Source organism: Balaenoptera borealis, assembly GCF_965194805.1.
Source record: "Balaenoptera borealis genome assembly, chromosome: 1".
Lineage (NCBI taxonomy): Eukaryota > Metazoa > Chordata > Mammalia > Artiodactyla > Balaenopteridae > Balaenoptera > Balaenoptera borealis.
The window spans coordinates 1,783,098-1,804,978 of NC_138860.1; the positions used below are offsets into that span (position 1 = coordinate 1,783,098).

At 60.1% G+C, this 21,881-nt stretch overlaps 1 protein-coding gene across 1 annotated transcript; it reads left to right on the forward strand.

The window, feature by feature from the left end:
• Positions 1–1,052: 1,052 nt before the first annotated feature.
• Positions 1,053–21,881, forward strand: CSRP1 (cysteine and glycine rich protein 1). The gene is made up of 6 exons (XM_082393184.1): positions 1,053–1,195; positions 11,114–11,226; positions 17,255–17,423; positions 18,220–18,349; positions 20,287–20,380; positions 20,843–21,881. The coding sequence occupies exons 2-6, from the start codon at positions 11,115–11,117 to the stop codon at positions 20,917–20,919; spliced, it is 582 nt and encodes a 193-aa protein (XP_082249310.1). The 5' UTR covers positions 1,053–1,195; position 11,114; the 3' UTR covers positions 20,920–21,881.

The window sequence follows — 21,881 nt, forward strand, 5'->3', positions numbered from 1 at the left end:
TGCAGTGAACAAGCTACAAAAACTGCAAACTGGAAGAAAGTGCTTTGTCTCCCAAGGCTCTCCCAGTACTGGGAACACCAGTGTCTCAGATTTTCATGATCCTCCGGGTCCAGATCCACAAGGCCCAAAGGGCAGTGCGCCTTGATTGGGGCGGGCAGGACCGTGGGGGGAGAGGATGGCACCTTCCTTTAAAGCCCGGCTCTCTCTGCTCCCCACCAGGCCCTCCTTGCCAGGGGCCTCCGGGAGCTCCTTCTCTCTCCAGAGCACTGGGTTTCTGAGCTGTACCTGCGTCCAGGAAAGAGGTGCGAGCCTCTCTGCCCTCTGAGACGCCGGCAGCGGGCTTGCGGGAAGGGCTGGGAGGTGGCGAGGGCAGCCCACCCACCCGCAGCTGCCCCTGGGCAGCTTGGCGAGGCCCAGATAAAAGCCCAGCTGAAGTACCCACTCCTCAGAGCTGCTGTTTGGGGGTCGGAGGGGGGCTCCTTCTTTGGATAGCAGGGGAGATTGGGGAAAGCTGAGGGGACAGAGCTGTTTGGGGGGGTTACACTCGTTGAAGGGCACTGCTGAAGGCTTACTAGGCCTATACAATCTGTTCCCCCCGCCTCCCCCCCCCCAAAAACACCCACTTCCTTCTGGATTATACCCCCTTCACAGATGCGGAACCTGAGGCTTATGGGCGGGGATCAGCTAGTACGCGGAAGGGGCGGGATCAGAGCTTGGCCTATCTTACCCCGGCGCCCCATGTGACACCCTGCCACCAGGACACCAAACGCGAGACCACCTCCCGTCCCCCCACACTTTCTCTTGTGGCACAAGTTTATCAGGAGTCTTATCTCTTGGATCATGTGTCTCCACCCTCGTATTAGGCTGCTGGGAACCCCTGAGAAGTTCCGGGCACGTGTGAGCCGCTGCTTCCTCCGCGGCGGGGCGCACCGGGGGTCCCCAGGGCGCAGCCGGGACGCCTCCGGCCTGGGGGCCGCGCTGCGGGACTGCGCCGTGACATCAGCGCCGGTGCGGTGACATCGGCGCCGGTGTGGTGCAGTGTGCAAAGCCCACTGGTTGGCGTGGCCCGGACACGCCCTCCCCGAGCGGAACAAAACGCCGCGCGGGCCGGGCGCGCCCAGCCCCGCTTCCAGAGCGCTGCCCTGCCGCTCGCCCGCCCGCCGTCCGCCAACGCCGAGTGCCCAGCCGCCGCCAGGTGAGTGCGCCCCGGCCCCGCCGCGCGCAGGGCGCCCCCGGCCTTCCGGCCCCGCCGCCGCCCGGGAAGCTGCGAGGAGGGTCGCAAGGAAAAGGGGCGGCCGGGGCCGGCGCGGGCCGCGGAGGGGGGAGAAGTGGCGGCGGTTGGTTCTCTTTCCAGGAGGCGCGGGACTCCTCCCCGCCCCGGGCTCCCGGGACACAAAGGGCCCCCACGTGCCCCTGACCCGGGACGGCCAGTCTCCCCACCACCTGCACGTCCCGCGGCGGAACAATCGGCGATTCTGCGCGCGCACTGAGCTCATTGTACAGCGGGGGATGAGGGCGGCCGTGCCACCCACCGCCTGCCCCCTGGACAGCGTGCCGCGGGCAGGGTGGGGGAACATCCAGGTTCAGGGCCCGCCTGTGCCCCGAGCTGTGCCCCGAGCCCAGGTGTGAGTTTCACCTTTAGGAAAGGACCAGATGGCAGCCGTCCCCGGTCACCCCCCACCACGTTCACACCCCCCCTCGCCCCTTGTCTTGGCGCTGCGTGGGGACCATCACCCCAGCCTGAAGGAAGCCGCAGTGTTTGGTGGCCTCAGTCCCTGAAGGCCGGGGAGCAGGACGGGGCTGCTACCGGCACACTTGAAGCAAGCTGCAGTATGTTACCCAGCAAGCCGCCTCGAGGCAGGCGTTGTATCTGCTCTCACAGGCCGCAGAATATTCTGCAAACGCCTGTCCCATTTGTTGTGCTCTGATCAAGACCTGGGTCTAGGCGGGAGGGTGCACGGGCTCAGCCCTTCCCTGGAGGCCTGGGCTCTGGCCGCCACCCCTGCTCCGGGGCGTGGATGCGTGGGCAGCCCCCCCCAGCTGAGGGGCTTCACCTGGTCATCCTGTCCCAGCGGCTCCGGCCGGTCCAGCGCGCTCTCGTGGAAAGTGTGGCCCTGACTGACCCTGAGTACTCAGCCGACCGTGGACAGGGGACTTCGCTTCTCATGCTCAGCTTCTTTGGGGGGTGGTACGGGGAGGGCGTGACACAGGCCTGGGGCCCAGAGGGGCCAGCTGCTGTCTTGTCCCTGGGCCTTGCCGCAGCCTTTCCCCTGCCCCCCCGCCCAGACGCCGAGGAGGCTGGAGGAGCTCAGAGTGCAGGCTGGGGGTTTCTCCCGGTGGGACCTGGGGACGGGGTGTTGTGCCCCTGCCGCTGCTCACTTTCAGCCTCCTGATGCTCAAGGTGGGCTCGGGCTCTTTCCAGAGAGACCGCCTTGTGGCTGGATCCAGCCCTGTACTGCCCACAGCCTCCCAGGGAATGGCCCAGTCCCGCGGGGAGGAAATCCGGGGGGGGGGACAGGCACACGAGGAAGGAAGTTTATCCTGCAGAGCATGGGCCAGGGAGGGGGAGGGGCAGCACTACCGCTATGGAGGGTCTGGGGGGTGAGGGACGCAGAGGAGAAACTGAAGAGCCGGCCCACCACCTCTGCTGCGGGGCTGCTAATAAAACGGGAAGCACAGCAGGGCCACGGCCTTTGCCTCTGGGCCGTCCCAGCACCTGCCTTCCCAGCCCAGGTGTTTTCTTTTCTCAAGGCAAACGTTTGCCTGCTGGTGAGCTGCTGAGTCCTCCCTGGCCGGGAGTGTAGTGTTGGCACTTGGTTGGCGAGTGGTAAATATTTGGTGAATGAAGGGGGTAGGAGTGGGCGGCTCGCTGAGCTGCCCTACCGGCCGTGTGTGAAGCTTGCAAACGGGGTGCTCTGGTGCTCGCCGGCACTCCTGTGAGTGGGCTTGAGGCCCAGGTCAGGGAGGAGAGGGATGGCTTCTATTTACTCTGGGTCTCCTGGTGGGAAGGCAAACTGGGAAGGCTTTTTTGAGAGGCTGCTGGAGTTTAGATATTTCTGTAAGCTGGCTTATTGTGAAAAGTTGGCTGGAAAAGGACAGAGGAATCCTGCATTAAACATTCTGAGGCGCTGGTGAGAATAAAGGTTCACCAGTTGCCACCACTCGGGCGTTCTGGCAAATAAGAACCGGAGAACAAGCGTCAGAGCTGGCCCTTCCCAGACAGCACAGTAGGCAGATGTCTGTGCTTGCTGGGCCCCAGGGACTGGCCTGCGTCCTCCACGTGTGTGTTATCTGGGACAGTCTGTGAGGTGGGGACGGACGCTCCCCATTTTACAGACGAAGAAACTGAGGCTCAGAGGTGATGAGTAACTTGCTGGGGGTTGCAGCTGCCATTCAGACACAGGCAGACTCCTTGCACACCCCCGCCCAGTCATTCGCGTTACAAAGAGCTTTATGGCGGCTCATAAACTACTTAAGGAAGATGTGGCTTCGCCGTGTGAACGTGGATGGAGTCTCGTTAGAACTCACAACCTCTCGGTCTTTCCTCTGCCGCATGGATGGGGAGGAGGAGGGGGCCGTTCTGGAAGTCGGGGCCTGGGTCCCAGGTGATACGCTTTCACCAGGTCTGATGCGTGTTTGAATTTTGGTGCCGGGTTTGCAGGAAAGAAAGGAAGCCTGGGAAAGAGCCTGCTTCAGGAAAAGACACACACACACACACACACACACACACACACACACACACACACACACAGTGGAGCTGGGGGTGAGGTCAGGGAACTGCTGGGTACCTGCAGGAGCAGCTCTGCTGCGGTTTCCAGTGGGCAGGAATTTCTGTGGTGGTGATGGGGCCGCACTACGCAGCTACCCAGGAATTTGTCTGACGTCAGCACTGAGTGATTCCCATGTATGGTAAGGAGTGTAAACACCGAGGCAGCTAGCATTTCCACCTCTTCCCAGGGGCTGGAGGCACTGCCTGATTCCTGCAGCGACAGTGGATCACAGGCTCGGCCCCCGCCCGACCCACCAACCCGGCGAGCACACCCCCTCTGCAGTGCTCCCGGCTGTCTTTATACAGGAGCCGCGGGGGGGCAGGGGCTTCCCGAGACGTCAGCTGCAAACAGCCTGTTTTATAAGGTCTAAGGGCTCATGGGTTTTGTTTTTGCTTTTTAAAAATTAATCCTGGAAAATCGTTCAGACCTTTCCAGCATGGGTAACCAATTGTTACTAAGGTGACATGGTTCCAGACACAAGCAAAGACAGTTATCTGTTGGTTAGTCTGTGAGATCTTGTTATGATATAGGACTTCCTGTGACAGTTTGGAAATACTTAAAATGAATTCTAGAACCCCATTTGTACCTTGGTTGACCTTTGGACTTCTGAACCCCGGGGGTGGAACGCTCTGTTATACGGAGGCGCTGGGGGACAGGCACCACCCCAGCCCACTGCCCCACAAGGGCCTCGGGGCCTGGACTTGAAAAGACAGAACTCAGGGAGGGAGAGAGGGAGCCAGGGTGACAGTTGAGTTTTGGGAACCGTGGGGTCTGGAGGGATCGCGGAGCAGCGGTGCCGGCCGGCTTCTCCCAGAGGCTGAGTCACGTGCAGGGTTCCCAAGAAATCCCGTGAAGCTGAGGCCGGGCTTGTACCGCATGTTGGCCCTTCGTCCCCCCAGCAGTGACCATTCCTTTCAAGGCAGGACTGTTTGCCGGGCTCTCAGGTGGCACCTCTAAGACCTGGGCTCTGAACCCTGAGCGGCGGGGTGCCCCCGACCCCCGCCTTGGCTGCCCTCCTGACCTGGGTGCGGGGAGGAAGGGGCTGAGCAGCGAGCTGGAAAGGGTGACAGCTCCCCTGTGTACCTGGCTGGATACCACACGGCCAGGTGACTCTAAGTAGGCAGACACCTGATAGGTCTCTGCCAGACTGCGTGGGTGGGGACCTGAACTCTGTGCCCAGAAGTCACCCTTTGGCCCTGGGGAGCAAGAGGTTTTGGAACGGGAGAGGTGAGGGTTTTCCACTGGAGAAATAAAGACATGGCGTGGACTGTCAAGTCAAACCATTGATTTGAGGAGAGGAGGCCTTCCCTCAGACGCTGGCAGCCAGCGGTTAAGGGTTGAGCATCTCTGAGATGGTTTCTGAAACTTGAAACCTGACCACACTGGACCGTCACCTCAGCCCGACTTTCACAAGATGTGGGGTGAACGTGGGAGTGTTGCCCTGTGTCCGCTTCTCCCTCTGCTGCCCTGTGAGCCCCGTCTTGGGTCTCTGCTCTCAAGACAGAGGATCTGATGAGACAGCTGCACAAGAAGGAGGGGGCAGCAGACTGAGCCGGCCGCTCGTCGGAAGAGTTCAGTCCCGGGCTTCTAGCTTCCGACCGGCCCTGGATCCTGGCATTTCCGGTAAATAGCTTCCCAGGTATTTCCAGCCATTCAGCGGAAAATTGAAGCCTGGTTCTCTATCGAGATTGTCGACATGTGAAGTGGGACGAACCAGAACTCTCTGGAGGAACCCACTGCAAACACAGAGTGGCTGATGTGATCACAGGGACAGCAAAGCTTCTTGGTCACCCAGAGCAGAAGACAAAAGAGTTGATGTTAAGACAGGTCTCTGCTTGCATCTGGGGTGCCGGGGTGATTACACCCCAAGGAAGGGCAGGGCACTCGTCCCTAAGTCAGGGATTCCAGGTCCCTGTTTGACTTGCTACTTCTCAGGCCTTGCTCCTCCCAGACGTGGCCTGGCTGGGGAGGAGAACGGACATCTGGCCCTCGTCTGGGCTCGTCCTGCGGGTGGTCATCAGGAGTGAGCCCTTACAGCACACCAGGCCCTGGGCCATCGCTTTATAATTTCTTTCCTGATCCTCAGAACAACAACTTAAGGAGTCAGTGGATGTTCCGATTTAGAGACAACCACATCAAAGCTCAGACAGGAAAGTAACTTGATCGTTCAGCTGGGAAGGGATGAATCCAGGTCCCTTTTTCCTGACCTCTGAACTGAGCCGCCTGAACTCTGACCCAGAGAGCATCTCTCCTCCCCGTCGGCTGCAGGGCCTCTGTCCTCAGAACTGAGAAGGCAGCTGAGAAGGAGCCGGGCGTCCCTATAGGAACTCCAGAAGGTCTGAGAAACAGTTTCCTTTTAAGGCAGTGGGCCTCCTGTCCGCGGAGTCTGGCTGATGAAAAGACGGGGCTGGTGGGAAGGGGGGGCGGAGCAGGAGCCCCCCCGTCCCCGTGGGAAGGAGGCGGCCGGGGCTCCCCCAGTTGAGACTCCCCCCGCCCACCCGTAGATCCCTTGGAGGGGTCCTCACGTGGGCGGGGGGAGGGGAACCTGTCCACGGGGCTGCGCGGGACCTCCTGGCAGTGGACACGGTCACCGCGCTTCTCCCCAAGGCGCCGGGCCCTGTCCCTTCTCTGGGCTCCCGAAGGGGACCCCCCACCAAGTGGCCTGGCTGAGGAGTGGCCCAGCCGGGAGGCGCCCCAGGCGGATTTCGCCCATCCTGCCCTGCCCCTGGTTCCCTGGGCCCTGCTGGATGTGGGCCCCTGACCCGGAGCCAGGGAGAACAAGGACGGCCTGTTGGATATGTGGGTCTCCACGAGGGAGAAGGGCTTTTGTGTCGGGAGCAAAACACCGCTGGCAGCAGCTCCGCTCTACGGGGTAGGGGACGCCTCCTCCCTTAGGGGCGTCCTCGGGGCTGGAGGGCGTCGATGGCACCAGCACAGTGATTGGGTGGCTGGAGCCGGCTGGATCCCAGTTCTGCTTCCTACAGCCTGGTGACCGCAGGGGGGTGGCCTGACCTCCCCAGCCCTGTGTCTTCACCTGTGTCACGGGCGTGTCCCCAGCCCCAGGTCGCCAGGAGAAGTGGATGGTGTTTGCAGACTGCCAGGCACACAGTAGGTCAGCAGACTCAGGGCAGGCTGTCTGCCGGGTGCCGCGGGCAGGGGTTTGGGGGTCGCGTCCAGTCACCTCGTCAGAGAAGCCGCGTGGCTCCGTGTGAACCAGAACCTCTCCCAGGGCTCCCCCCTCGGTGGCCGTCCCTGCACCGCCCCGCAGGGACTGGAGTCGCCAGGTGGCTCAGGGGTCTGGGCTCTGCCCTGAGCCCCTCCCTGGGGTCACTCGGTGGAGCGGTGGATGCCTGATTAGAAGGGGGCTCTGCAGCAAGGGCGGGGGGCAGGGAGGTGGCTGATGGTTAGGCAGATGGTACCGACTTTGCTCCTCCCACCCGACTGTCCTTCATGGTTTGCAGCGCCCAGCTGTGGCTCAGCAGGGCAGAGGGGCGACAGGAATGGCGGGGCCTCAGAGGCTGGGGATGGGGCTGGCCCTGGGGCTCCGGGAGCTCGGGCCTCGAGGGTTATTTGAGGAGGCAGAGCAGGGCCGCTTGGGGTTAGAGAAGTCCTGTCCTCTGGGGGTGTGGGAAGTGCGGAAGCCTCATGAGCCGTGGACGGCCCGGAGCCCGGGAGGGGAAGGCCCGCCCTGTGCAGGTCGACGGCCCGTCCAGACCCGCGTGGGTGAGGACGGTGGGCGTCCGCCCCGTCCAGCCTCCCGCATCCCAACGCACAGGCTTCGACTGAGGGCTTCCACATGCCTGGCCCCGGGCTGGGGCAATTAAATCACCAACCCTGAGGATGTGTGAGGGGCGGTATAGCAGGAGACGGAGCTGGGAAGGTACTCTGGGGAGGCTCTCAGGGTGAGGAGTGAGCGTCCCCTTCTGTGCCAAGAAGGTCTGCGGAGGGGGGGGGGAGCAGGGGGGGCTGGGGGGGGATTCCAGAAGCAGGGTGGCCGGAATTGTCCTCTCTGGGGATGCATTCAGGTGTAGGGTAACTGGCTTAAACAGCAGGGGAGCGTCTTAGTTTGTTTAACTGGAGAATCTGGAGACTGGTCAGCATGACGTCTGGCCTTGTCCTGTGGCTCAGCGATGTCAGGGCAGCTCCCTTGCTACTTTTCTCAGCTCTGCCTTCCCTGCTGTCAGCTTCATCCTGGGACGGCTGGTCCCCCTTGGAACCACAACCCCGGAGCCCATGGCTCCCCCTCCTCACTCAGGGGAGGGGGGCTTGCTTCCAGGACGTTCTCTCTGAAGATCAGGATGTTTTCTTCTCCAGAGCCCCCGGAACTCCCTTCTGTCTCCTTGGCCTGAAATGCATAGCTGGCCCATCCGCAAGCTGGTAACCTGGGCTGGTCAGCTTAGGTCCAGGCCATGTGCCCTGGCTGAAAATCAGGATGGTTCCCAAGGAGAAGGGGACTGGAGCGTGGTGCCCCCTCTGAGGGGGTCGTGGGCCAGCTGAGTGAAGGTGAGTGGGAAGAGGCCTGGAGAGGCAGGGATGTCAGGGTTTGGGGTGAGCAGGTAAAGGGGGCACAGAGCAGGTGCAGCCGCGAGAGGAGGACAATCTCCCCGTTCTAGGGTTTGGGATAAGATTCCTCAGTGCTGGAGAGAATGGTTGGGGTTCCAGCAGCAAAAAATGGACAAGTCAGGAAAAAGAACAAGTTACAGAGAAAAGGTAATGAGTTCAGGTGGCTCGTGTTGAAATCGAGGTGCTCATGGACCATCCAGGTGGAGGTGCTCCCGTGGAACCGGGTGTATGAACCTGGGCTCAGGGCAGAGGTCAAGGTCAGCGATGAATGGAAGTCCTTGGCAGGGGTGACCTCAGGTGCAGTGGGACCAAAGGAGACTGGGGGGAGAGAGGAACCAGGGTGGGACCAGAGGAACCCCAGCTTTCAGGATACGGGAGGACAGAGCAGAGGCAGTGAAGAGTGACTGACTAGTCCACTCCGACAAAGCCTTGCTGGAGATTCCCACGGTCTCGATAGTATTCCAGCCTGGGTCCTCGGGAACTGGTGTCACCAACACCCCTTCCCCACGTGGGGCCTGCTCTCATCCCGCACATACCCACTGAGCATTGTGAGGGCCTCGGGCTCTGCAGAGATGGAGGGCATGGCCCAGCTGTGGCTCTCACTATTAGGGGAGCCGCTTTATTGAACACCTGTATGAACACCTGTGTGCAGGGAACTTGGTAGTGAACCTCGACTGGACCTTCTTCTTGAGCGGAGACCTGTGTCCACTGTCCGGGGGGGAAGGAATTTTCCTCCACCCTTCTAGCTTCTTCTGACTGGAAAAAAATTAAATTGACACGAGACAGATGAACAGGAGAAAATCAAAGTTCAAGAACATGTCTACATGGGAGAGACCCAGAAAAACTGAGTAACTTCCCAAAGTGGCTGAAACCCTCACCTTAAATACCATCTTCAGCTAAAGACAAAAGAGGAAGTTGGAGGTAGTGGTTTGGGACATCAAAGGGGAGGAAGGCAATTTACATGGAGATGGAAAAGCAAATGCTTGGTGAGCGAGTGTTTGCTGAGCCGGCAGACACAATGGGACAGAGAGGACTCTGGTCTCCAGGCCCTGCCGACCCTCCCACCACACCCGGCAGGCCCGTGTTCTTTGCAGAGATCTCTGGCGATAGCTCTGTTTGGGGAACAGGCCCTCTATCGAAATTCTTTTAGGCAGTTGGGGGAAGGTCAAAGTTTCTTCCCGAGTCTCTTGGGCCTTGATTGTTTTCAGCTTGAAATAATCTGCAGGACAGAGAGATGTTTCGGGATGGCAAGTTTTGTCCCTACACCGCGTCAGATGGGAAGCTCCGGGCAGTGGAGACCACGTCCCCTCTGCCCTAGACCCTGACTCTTTAGCTGCCGGCACATCCCTGGTACCAAGAGGGTGGGCTCTGGATGCCCCATCCCTGCGTTTGGTGTTTCCATGACGCACGTCCCGGGGGGTTTGCCTCTCACCTGCCCACCCTCCATTTCCGAGCACCCTGAGCCCTACTCACCCCATCACCCATCTCGTACCCGCAGTCGCCGGCGCCCCCCATAAAGCCCCCCACCCCCACCCCGTGCACTTCTGTCCAAAGAGCGGGAAGGGTCACCGTCCCCCCGCAGCCAGCCATCTGTTGAGAGTGGTTGAGATGGGCCTTCCCTGATCTCGGGCACTGCGGGCATCTGTGTCTGTGCCACTCGGGCTCTGACCTGCAGTGTCGCCTCCCCTGTGCCTTGGATTCTTGCACTAATAATGGTCACCGCACACTCAGCATGTGCCAGGCGCTGAGCCGCGCCTTTGACACGCCGTGACTCACTGAATCCCTGGAAATGATCTACGAAGTAGCTTTTGCTTTTATCCCCGTTTTACAGATGTGGAAATCAAGGTTTAGAAAGACCAGCTACCTTGTTCAAGGTACACACAGCCAGTGAGTGGTAGGGTCAGGACTGGACCAAACCCATCTGGCATCAGGACCCCAGCTCAGAACCAATACCTAGAGCATCTCAGTGTTGTCCCAGGCCGCCTCCTTCGGACTCACCTGGGCGCTTGTTAAAAATTCACGTTCTTGTACCTCATCCTCAGAGGTCATGATTCATCGGGTCAGAGTTGGTGCTGGAAAATCTGATTTTGCAAAAGCCCCCCACCTCCCCCCATTCTAATGGTGTGCCTGCCTCCTGCTTTAAAAAAGAATGGTTTTTTTGGTGAGCTATATCTTACATACAAAAGAGCGTATAAAACCTACATGTGTAGTTCAAAGAATAATTACAAAGGGAGCCTCTGTGTGATGACCACACATGGCTGGTGGCTTAGCAGCCCCCTTGGTGGCCCCCTTTTTCTCTCTTTGAGGTAACAAATCTAAGACAGTAGTTTGTGATACTCATTCCCTTGTTTTTCTTTATAACTCTCCCACCCATGGGTCCCTCCCTTGACGATAGAATTTTGCCTGCTTGCGGGCCTGACACAGATAATTTGTGTTTTATGAGTTCTAGCTTATCTGCTTCTTTTGCTCCAAATTCATCTTTGTGAGATTCATCCGTGTGGACACATGTAGCAGATGGTTTGTCGTTACTGCTGTTATGGCCTGTATCTTGTGCTTGTGTGTATCCTTTAGAATGATGGGCACGGGGCTGAAAACACAGTGGTTGCTCAGCGATCACCTGTGGGCTCTGGGGTGGGAAGCCCCCAAGTTGCCATTCAAGGAAGGCTCTGCCCCCCCCCCCCAGCTCCCCCCTTGGCCTCTGTCCCTGGCTGTTCTGTTGTGGGCCATCTGTGTCTCCATCTCCCCGGGGAATTAATTCCCGTTTCCGCGTCCACTTTCAGAATGCCGAACTGGGGAGGAGGTAAGAAGTGTGGGGTGTGCCAGAAGACCGTGTACTTCGCTGAAGAGGTTCAGTGCGAAGGCAGCAGCTTCCACAAATCCTGCTTCCTGTGCAGTGAGTACGCACCCCTCCCAGGCCCTGCTGTTGCCATGGGGACTGGATGGGCCTGTCGACACCCTTGGGAACTGACCCCACGGGAGGTAAACAGCTTGACATTTGGCTGGCACGCAGCTGAGCAGGGAAGCACTTCAGGGCCTCTTTGTTCCTCAGAAGCTGTTTTCTGAGGGGAGGGGGTGGCGGAGGCACAGGGGCTGAGCGCCAGGCAGGAAAGACTCAGGTCGGGAAAACTTTCCACCCACTCTCTCTTCTTTCTCTCCCTGCCACGATCCTGGCATTTAAGAGGAAGACACCTTTAGCCCAAAGTTTCATCAGTCTTTGGACCCAGATTACCCCTTGTTAAATGGCAACAGAAATCACAGATGCAAAGGACAAACTAGTGGGGAGGGGGAGGGCAAGATAGGGGAAGGGAATTAAGAAGTCCAAACTACGATGTATAAAATAAATAAGCTACAAGGATATATTATACAGCACAGGGAATATAGCCAGTATTTTATAACAGCTATAAGCGCATAACTTTAAAAGTGGTGAATCACTATGTTGTACGCTTGAAACTTATCTAATACTGTACATCAGCTATATTTCAATTAAAAAAACATTTTTTCAAGGCAGCAGCCTCACGGGAAGCTGCGTCTAGGGAGGAGCTGGGCTCTCCCTCCCCTGCGCCTGCAGCCCGAGGCCTTTCCCCTCACTGCCCATCCCCGCCTGACAGTCTGGGGTAAGAGGGGGATGAGCAGGAGGTTCCTGGACGTCGTCCCGACAGGCAGACCCAGACCTGCTGCGATCACAGCCTGGATGAACAGGAAGTGGGGCAGCGGCCACCATCCAGCCGGGAGCTGTCGGGGGGTCCGGGGGAGGCAGAGGCCGCGGTGCTGCACTGGCCACGGCCCCGGCCGGGCAGCCTTTCGGAGCTCCCGGCCCAGGAAGTGGCGGACGGAGGGAGCCTCCCCGTTTTCCTGAGTGCCGGGGCTCGTTGCGACAGAGCCGAGGTTCCGGGTTAGGAGAAGAGGTGACCTGCGTTCTCCTTGAGCCCAGGCAGAGGGGGAGGCAGGGACTGTGTGGGGTTAAGCTCTGGGTTTCAGAACCAGTTGGTCAGGGTTTGGATGTGAATTCTGTTTTTGTTCTCTGCGTGGTGATGGGCAGGTTACTCGGTTTCTCTCTGGTTGTGTTTCCTCAGTGTTATGGGGGGGATAACGGCACCTACCTCAGGGCGGCAGGGGGGTGGGGGGAGAGAATCAACAGGGAAGGGGCTCGGAAAACAAGCAAAGCAGGTGGAGCAGTTGTGAGTGTTCAGTAAATGATAGCAGCTCCCCGACACACACAGACACACACATACCACACACATACACACATGCTCACATACATACACACCACACATGCACACATACACACACATACACACACACCACACATACACACACATACCACACACATACACACATGCTCACATACACACACACCACACATACACACACCACACATACACACACCACACATACACACACACACACCACACATACACACATGCTCACATACATACACACCACACATACACCACACATACACACACACACACACATACACACACATACACACACACCACACATACACACACATACCACACACATACACACATGCTCACATACATACACACTACACATACACACACACACACCACACATACACACATGCTCACATACATACACACCACACATACACCACACATACACACACCACACATACACACACACCACACCACACACACACCACACCACACACACACATACACATACACCACACACATACATACACACATGCTCACATACCACATACACATCCCACACATACACACACACATACACACATGCTCACGTACACACACACATGCTCACATACATACACACACATACAACACACACAACCACCACCACACATACACAGACACATGCCACACACAGAACATATACACACACCACACACACACAACACATACACACACACATGCACACACACCCCACACATCCACACACACACCACAACACACACACACCACACACACACGCACACACACCACACACATACACACCACAACACACACACACCACACACACACGCACACACACCACACACATACACACCACAACACACACACACCACACACACACGCACACACACCACACACATACACACCACACACACACACCACAACACATACACACACACCACACACACACACGCACACACACCCCACACATAAACACACATACACACACACACGGCCCTGGGGGATCCCCGGCAAGATGGTGTGGCTCGAGGACCCCTCAGCAGCGGCTGGCATCTCAGCCTGTCTGGGGCTCTGGGAGTCGGGCCCGTGCCCCCGGCTTCACACAAGCGGAGTCGGGAGAGCTTGGCTGCGTTGCTTTCAGGAGTTCGTGGTCCGGAGCAGGGTCCAGACAGGCCAAGGGCCACCTGCCCCCTGGATGAGCACCAGCGCCCACCTGCTGTGGGCGGAGCAGCCGGAAGCCCCGCCCCGTGCAGCCACAGCCTCCGGCCGCTGAGACTGACCGAGGGCTGCGGGCGGCCAGCAAGCTTGGGTGGGGCCCTTGGCGTCCAGCCCGGAGGAGGCCGCCCACAGCAGCGTCCTGTAATCAGCAGTTCACTGCACTCAGGACTTTTCGAGCTGTTTATTTTTTTCAGAGGGAATAAGAGGGTTTGGCTCTGGCCAGGGAGAGGGTCCAGACTGCTGGCCCCAAGGACCCCTCTCTGCCCTCAAATGTTGCTTTAATCACAGACTGAAACGGGCCAGCTGGGCGGGGAGGCCTGCAGGCCTGCCTGTGGAGGAGTGGCTGCTGGCCAGGAGGTCCAGGGAAGCCAGGAATGCGGGGTGGGGGGCGGTACAGGAAGGAACAGGCAGGCCCGGGGCAGGGGTGGGGTGCAGAGGACCAGAAACAGTTGTGGGAGGTCAGGCCGGGGAGCAGGGCGGGGAGGGCTGCTGTAGGACTACTAGCAGCTGTAGGTCAGCCTCCTGTGTCTCTGGGGTCTCCGGCTGCGGCGGAGTTCCTGGGCACCGGAGCTAGAGGATGTCCCCTGTCTGAGCATCTTCACGACCTGCTGATTCTCGGGGCCTAGAGCAGCACCGGGCACACAGGTGTGTTTACGAGTGGAAGGAGGGTCACTTCTCTTTCAGTGACGTGGGCCTAAGTGTCCAGCTGGAATCAAGAATGCAGAATCACCCTCGGAATCAGGGGAACTTCACATCCAGAGGCAGAGAAAGGCCAGCAGGGTGTGGGCCTGGGTGGCATCAGGGACCTCAGCCCCTTGCTGGCCAGGCCTGGCTGAGTCCCCGAGAGAAGGTCCTCTGACCGTCCTGGTGCTTGCCTCTGGTTCCTACTCAGGTTGGCACCCACGATCCCTTTCCTGGGGCCTGGGCTACGCAGGACACTGCCCTAGACGGTCGGGGAGGGCAGCCTCCTCCCTGGGCTCGGCCTGCAGGGTACAGCCTGGTGGTGTGAGGAGGGGCCACCGGTCCCCATCCGCAGGCAAGAGGGCTCGGCTCTGCAGGGACCTGCCCCGAGGCTGCTGCTTCTCTGAGCGGTAACGGCTCCCACCTGGGGCAGGTCAGCCCTGTGGGCAAGCAGAGCAGGGCTGGCCTCTCCCCGAGGTGGCAGCTGCTGGAGCTGGGCTGCCCCCCAGGACCCGGAGCACCGGGGCGCTCTCAGAGCCCTGCGCGCCCCCAGCTCCAGCATCCCTCAGCCGCAGGCTGTGGTCCCACGCCCGGCCCGCCCGAAAGGGCTTCTGGGCTGGCAGGGAAGAATCAGGCCTGGAGGTCAGGCTGGGCTCCGGCCGGGCCCTGCTTCTGGCTGGTTCTATGAGCTGGAACTTTTCTGTGGGCCTTGGTTTTCCTTCCAGAAACAGAGAACTACTCTCTGTCTTTGGGTGGGGTGAGGGGGCCCTGGCCTCTCACCTGGGGCTGCCTCTACCCTGTGGCATCTGGAGTACATTTTCCCAGCAAATGCACACAACCAACCCGTAATTAAGTTTTTCTGTTTGTTTGATTTTTGCTTAACATGGTTTGGTAGAAATTGATTTAGGCCTTCCTTCAAAATTCCCCTTAATGGAGTTTCGGGAGGAGCCTACAGGTACCCAGACTGGACCGGGATGGAAGGCAGAAGCCAGGGCCTCTGGGAGAACAAGGCAGAGCGGAAGCCGGCAGTGAGGTCGGGGTGTCCCCCTATAGAAGCTGGGGCTCAGGCAGGGGGCCGTCTGGAGGGGTCAGTCGTAGATCCTGGAGTCTCCCCTGGGCTGAGCCCCTGGGTCTCCTGCTGGCAAGGTCGGTCTGAGGAGACCTCCCTTCCTCTCGCCGTTCTGTCTCACTTTCTGCCTCCCCTCTGGTCTTGGAATTTCCAGGTCCTCTTGGGTCTTACGGGAAGCAATTCCAGGCCAACTCCTGACTTCCCACCCAAGAAGGAATGTTGGAGCCCCACCCCCTGCTGTGCCCGCTCCCTCCATCCGGGAGCCAAGCCCTAGGGAGGCGGTGGGAAGGTCCATATTTGGGTCGCCTGAGTGCCGTAAGGACGTGGGGATCTCAGGGATGGGACCAGAGGGTCCTTATTTAGTCTGAAATCTCCAACCTGAGCCCTGGGGGCAGAGAGCCGGCCTTTAAAGGCAAGGGGATGGCTGGGAATTCCCTGGCCGTCTAGTGGTTAGGACTTGGAGCTTTCACTGCCAAGGGCTCAGGTTCAGTGCCTGGTCAGGGAACTAAGATCCCATAAACCACACAGCGGAGGAAAAAAAAAATCTGAAGGCAAGGGGATGGCAAGCTGACCAGAGCTGAGCGGAGCACCTCTTTGCAGGGAGGAGCGGCCGGCTCCTCCAGGGGTTCCCCCGGAATCCATCTTCAGAAGCACGGGTTTGAGGATGTGGTCCAGGTGGACACACTGAATCCCAAATCTGAGGACCTTCATGGGACCCAATTAGAATCATAGGACAAGACCTAAAGAAGCAGGGGAAGTTGGGTCTCTTGAGAGAAGGACTTGGAGGTTGGAAGCCGATATTTGGAGGCCTGACCCCCCGCCTTGTGTTCCCACGGCACCAGCTCTGTATCACACTATAGGAGCAGCTGACGTTTATGATGACCTACTGTGCACAGGGTACTGTGCTAAGTACTCCCTGGGTGAGGGCTCATTTAATTCTCACAGCCACCTTTTGGGGGGAGGCTGTCATCCGCATCTACCAGTGGACACGTGGGCTGGGAAGGGGCAGGGAGAGAGATTGGGCTCTGGGCAGCTGACTCTACATGACCCTGGGCTCCGAACTGTTTTACTCTGGGTCACTGGGCACAGCCCTGCTCTGAGATCCACAGGAAGATACAGGCGGCCCGCAGGCTTTCCAGTTTATCCCATTCCAGTCTCTTAGCCTTGGAGTCAGGAAATTCTTCCCAGCATCTGACCTCAGTCCCTCCCGTGGCAAAGTGATTCTGAGATTAGAAATTGCAGATCTCGCTGTCGTGTTGAGCACAGCCTGTATCTCATTTCAAAGCCCGCCATGCCGGGCGCTTAATAAATATTGCCCTTGCCCTCTGGGAGCATCACTTCTCCTGCACCCCTGCCCCCAAGCCTGTAGGGGTGTCCCTTCTCGATCCCATCGCTGAAGGCAGGAAAGCCCTGCCCTTCTTCCTTCCTTTCTTTTTTTCCTCTTCTGTCGGGACACATGATCTCTCTGTCAAGGGCAGAGTGAAGGTCCAGCAGGCTTCCTGGGGCTTGGGGTCAGTCTAGGCTCTTGGCTACTGAACCCGGGGACTTCTGAGGGTGCAGAGGACCAAGGAAGGCCCACGCGGTTCCAGGTGTGGGGCGGCTCGGCCAGCATCCTTAGATACCCTCCTCTCTCCTCCCAGCTCCCTGGCCATCCTGACCCCTGTCACCAGGCTCCTGAAAGATCGGGATATTATGTGTGCAGAGTCCCAGAGAGCTTCGGCTCTCGGGATGCTTGCAGCGAACCAACTCCCCCTACCCTCTTCCCTCTGCAGTGGTCTGCAAGAAGAATCTGGACAGCACCACCGTGGCCGTGCACGGCGAGGAGATTTACTGCAAATCCTGCTATGGCAAGAAGTACGGGCCCAAGGGCTACGGCTACGGGCAGGGCGCGGGCACGCTAAGCATGGACCAGGGGGAGTCGCTCGGCATCAGGCACGAGGAGTGAGTACACCCCTCCCAGGTGCAGAAGCACCTACTGTGTGTCAGGCCAGTCAGAGGAGCGGGGGTCCAGCAGGGAATGAAACAGCCCAGGCTCTTGCCTATACGGCGGAGCCACAGCCCATATTTTCATGGCGTCAGAGCTGGGAGGGGCCCCAAGAATTGTTGGGTCCCGTCTCTTCTTTCCACAGATGAGAAAACCCAGCCGGTCTCAGTGACTTGCTGGGGGCCCCTACAGCCAGTGAGTGTCCGAGCCGGACCAGCTTGCACCCCTGCTCACAGGGGCGTCAGTTCCCTTCCCCGGAATCACGGGGTGTCACTAGGTCCCCAGCGCCCACTGACCACTGACCTGCTGTGAGTGGAGGTGCTGGCGGTCAGCCTGCCAGCTCCTTGGCCCTGGGGGGATGGACGGAAGTGACGGATGAGTTCCCACGTTTCGGCCAAGGTCAGTGCCCCAGTGGGGGTGATTGGTCAACAGATTTCTCCTGGAAAGACTCTCATAATCGGCAGGCCAAAGGAATGGGGAACAGAGGAGGGCAATTCCTAACAAACGAGGTGTTCTGTGACTCCAGTGTTTTAACTGGGGGGCTGAGCGAAGTCTGATGTGCCGGTGAGAGTAACATTGTGCCGGCCCTTGGTGTGTCCGTCTGTAAAGTGGGAGGTGACCCTACAGGCCCTGGCAGCCGCGGCCTTGTAACAGGCTGGGCCAGGTGGAGGCGGGGTGGTGCCCACACGGTGCCAGACCCCCGCCCGTACTGCTGCCTGTGCGTCATGTCACCGCTCGTCCTTCCCCACGCAGGGGCCCCAGCCACAGGCCCGCCACCAACCCCAATGCGGCCAAGTTTGCCCAGAAGATCGGCGGCTCTGAGCGGTGCCCACGGTGCAGCCAGGCCGTCTACGCCGCCGAGAAGGTGATTGGTGCTGGGAAGGTAAGGCGGCTGCTGGGCCAGCGGGGGGTGTGGGGACGCGGGCCGGCCAAGCCCCTTCCTGAAGCATGGCTTCCGGAGCTCTGCGAGTGCGACCTTAGCTCTGCTCAGCCAGCCCGAGCCCTGGGCTGCAACTCCCTCCCTTCGTTTCAAAGCCCACCGTGAAGGGGGAAACTTTGTCTCCGGGCTCGCTTGTCCCCTGTGCCTTCCAGTCTCCAGGGGGCTGAATCCCTCCCGATCGAGCGCAACAGCCTCACTCCTGGTGGAGCTGATTATTAAGCGCCTACGGGCACTTCCTAGCGAGCTGCCAATCTATGGGTGTCTCTAGAATCAGGGGCCGCAGACCTCTCAGGGTGTGTGGACACAAGCCCTGAAAAGAATATGCAGACTTTTGTGAGATCCTGTCTCTCCCTGGGAAGACAGTCCATAGCATTTGTCAGATTTTCAAAAAGATTTGTGATCCAGAAATGTTAAGAACCACTGGAAAATCCACGTACATCCTGTTTCAGAGGATGTGGACTCAGAAACCCACCCATGTCCCCGCAGGGCAGAGCTTCCCAAGGTTCAGGCCTATCACAGCCTCCTGGGAGGCAATCTTTTCTAACTGCCTCGCCTGCCCTTCCCCCCCAGTATTCCCATAGTAGCCGCCCAGGTCACCAAAGCACAGTGGGGTCCCCTCCCTCAGAGAGGCTGTGGGCAGGGGTCAGGGTTTGCAGCCTGGGACCAGCAGTCGGGGACCACTGAAGGGGCATATTCAGGATGGGTGCCCGGACGGGGTTTCTGGACCTTCACACGAGGCTTGGCCAGGCTCACACGGTCAGCTGTGCAGCCACGGGGCCTGGAGACTGTCTGCAGCTTCTCTGGACCTGCGCCTTGGCCTCCGAGGCTTTTCAACCTTGAGGAGGGGCCGGGAGGGGGGTGGACGGGGAACTCACACGTAGGACAAGTCTAGACCCAGCACTGGTGCCTGCTGGGGGGCTGGGGGCGCTGGGGTCTGGAGCCTGCTCAGGGCCCCGGACTCCTTGGCCCCTCGAGCACCGGGCAGGAGGCAACATGCGCGGGTCTGGCTGTCAGGAAACCGGAGGGCGTGCAGTTTCCTCTCTCATCTCCACCCCAGGCACGGGCAGCCGTTCGAGGGAGTCTCTTTGCCCTTAAAAGGCCTTGTTTTGTCCCGTCTGCTGCTGCCGGCCTCTGGCTTCCCCGGTCCTGCAGAGCTGTCAGCCCGCTTGGCTGCGCTGCCCGAGCTGGCGGCTGATCCGGCTTTGGCAGGCTCCCGCCAGGGGTGCAGACCCAGGCCACCTTCCCCGCGGAGGCTGTTGGCTGTGTTGCCTCTGAGCTCCTCGTAGAAGCACGAGGGGCTTCTGTGGCCCCCAGGGAACGAGGCTCCTTGGCCTTTCCCTGCGGGTTCAGCGCAGCTCGTGGACCCTCTCTCCTTCCAGTGGTGCTGGGCGCCTCCTCTGTGCCAGGCCCCTGCCCAGCTGCGCCACCCCCCCTGCCGCGGTGACGGCCTTTGGGCAAACCAGGCACCTGTTCTAGGATCCAGAGGCCTGGCGGATCATGAAAGCCTGCCCTGTGGCCAGGCTCCGTCTGTCTGGTCCTCACATCCGGCTGCAAGGGCGGCAGCGGTCTCCCCGTGAGGGGTGAGAAGGCCGTGCACCTGGCGGTGATGCCAGGACGGGTCCGAAGCCCTCGCCCACTCCAGTGGTCCCGGGCAGGATGGTCAGGATGAGGCTGGACCGGCCCTGACGGTGGGAGCTGGGGAGCAGCTGCCTTGGCGGTGGCCCCACCCCTTGCCTGCTGCCGCTGCCCACCCAGCGCTTTCTCCAGGAGGGGGGGTTGGGGTCCCTCCAGCGGCGGGGCTGGTCAGGCTTCACGAGTGCCTTCCTCACGTCTAGGGGAACGGCTGGGGGGCAGCACTAACTGCCTCCTTCCCTCCCCAGTCCTGGCATAAGTCCTGCTTCCGGTGCGCTAAGTGCGGCAAAGGCCTCGAGTCCACCACCCTGGCCGACAAGGATGGCGAGATTTACTGCAAAGGTGGGTGGTCCCTCCTGCACGTCTTCCCTTCCTGGAGGTCTGAGGGGCAGAGGGCCGAGCAGTTAGGCCCTTGCCAGATGCAGACCCACTCCGGGCCTCAGAGTCCGTTCCAGAGCGTCTAGTGAGACCCTTTCCTGTTAGAGCTGAGGAGGAGCCCAGGGGAGGAAGTGACTTGGCCAGAGTCACGGGCAGATCAGGGCAGGCTGGGGCAGAGCCTGGGCTCCAGGCTCCCGGCCCAGAGCTCTGACAGCAGATGACGCTTCCCCTGGGATTTCAGAGGCAGGGGAATGGCCACACCGTGGAGCCAAGAGCCTCCTCACTGTTGGAGTGGACGTGGAGGGGGCAGCGCTGGCGGGCTTCGCTGCTCCCGGGGCCCGGCCAGGCGCTGCGGTTGCAGGAGCTACGGTGGGAGGGCCGGGAGGTGTGGCGGGGGGCGTCCTCACCCCTCTGCTCTCTCTGCAGGATGCTATGCTAAAAACTTCGGGCCCAAGGGCTTCGGCTTTGGGCAGGGAGCTGGGGCTCTGGTCCACTCTGAGTGAGCCTGCCCGTCGCGTGCCCACGCCTGTGCTTCTCATCACCACCCCTTCCTGGCAGCCTCACGACCTCCAGGATTCGTCCTCCCTTCAGCCCTGCACGCGTCACTAAGGACTTGAACTGAGGTGTCTGGCTCCCTTTGCTTCGGGCGTCTGCCGGAGGCCTCACCCCTCCAGGGCGCTCCCTCCGCCTGGGACCTGCCGCCCATCACTAGCAGGAGGCCTTGGGGCTCTGGGTCTCCCCCTGGCCCTGCCCCACCCCGCAGACCCCTGTCCTCAGCCTCTTAGCTGCATGTCCGTCATCAGTGGAGCCCAGCGGGCGGGGAGCAGGACCGGGTGGGGTGGGAAAGGCTGTGCTTCTTTTCTGGTGTCCCTCAGAGCAGGCCTGGGGAGTCCCAGCTCGGGAGTTCCTGGGGGGCACGCAGGCAGGCGCACACCACAGGGGCCACCTGCCCCGCTCGGCCTGGTGCCTTTGAGACTGGGGGCAGGTGTTCCCCGACTCGGGCGGTGAGCAAGCCAGGCCTAAGGGCCCCAGAGTCAGGATGTGGTCTGGCCTCCCCAGGCTCGAGCTCCCTGTGGGACGGGGACCCTAATGAGACACTCCAACATCGCTGCACTGTCAGAGGCCCAAACCTGAGGGTGCGTAACTCTGCCCCCAGCCCTGGGTCCTGAGGCCGGGGCTCTGTCCTTAGCACTCCTGCCTGACCCTCAGATGTGGAGGGAGGTACACGCAGCCTGTCTTCACCTGGACACCCTTGCCCTGCCCCCAGCCTTCTCCAGCGATCTCTCTCTGGCCACACCACCCACCCCTTCCAGGCCCCCAGGTCCAGAGCAGCAGGAGGATGGGGAGGGGCCAGGCCCCGCTGCCCCCCAGGGACAGAGTGGGGCTGCCCTCTGGACCGTGGGCTGCAGCGCGGGCTGTACTCAAGCTGATTCCGCACCCAGTCAATAAAGCTGTCAGAACAGAA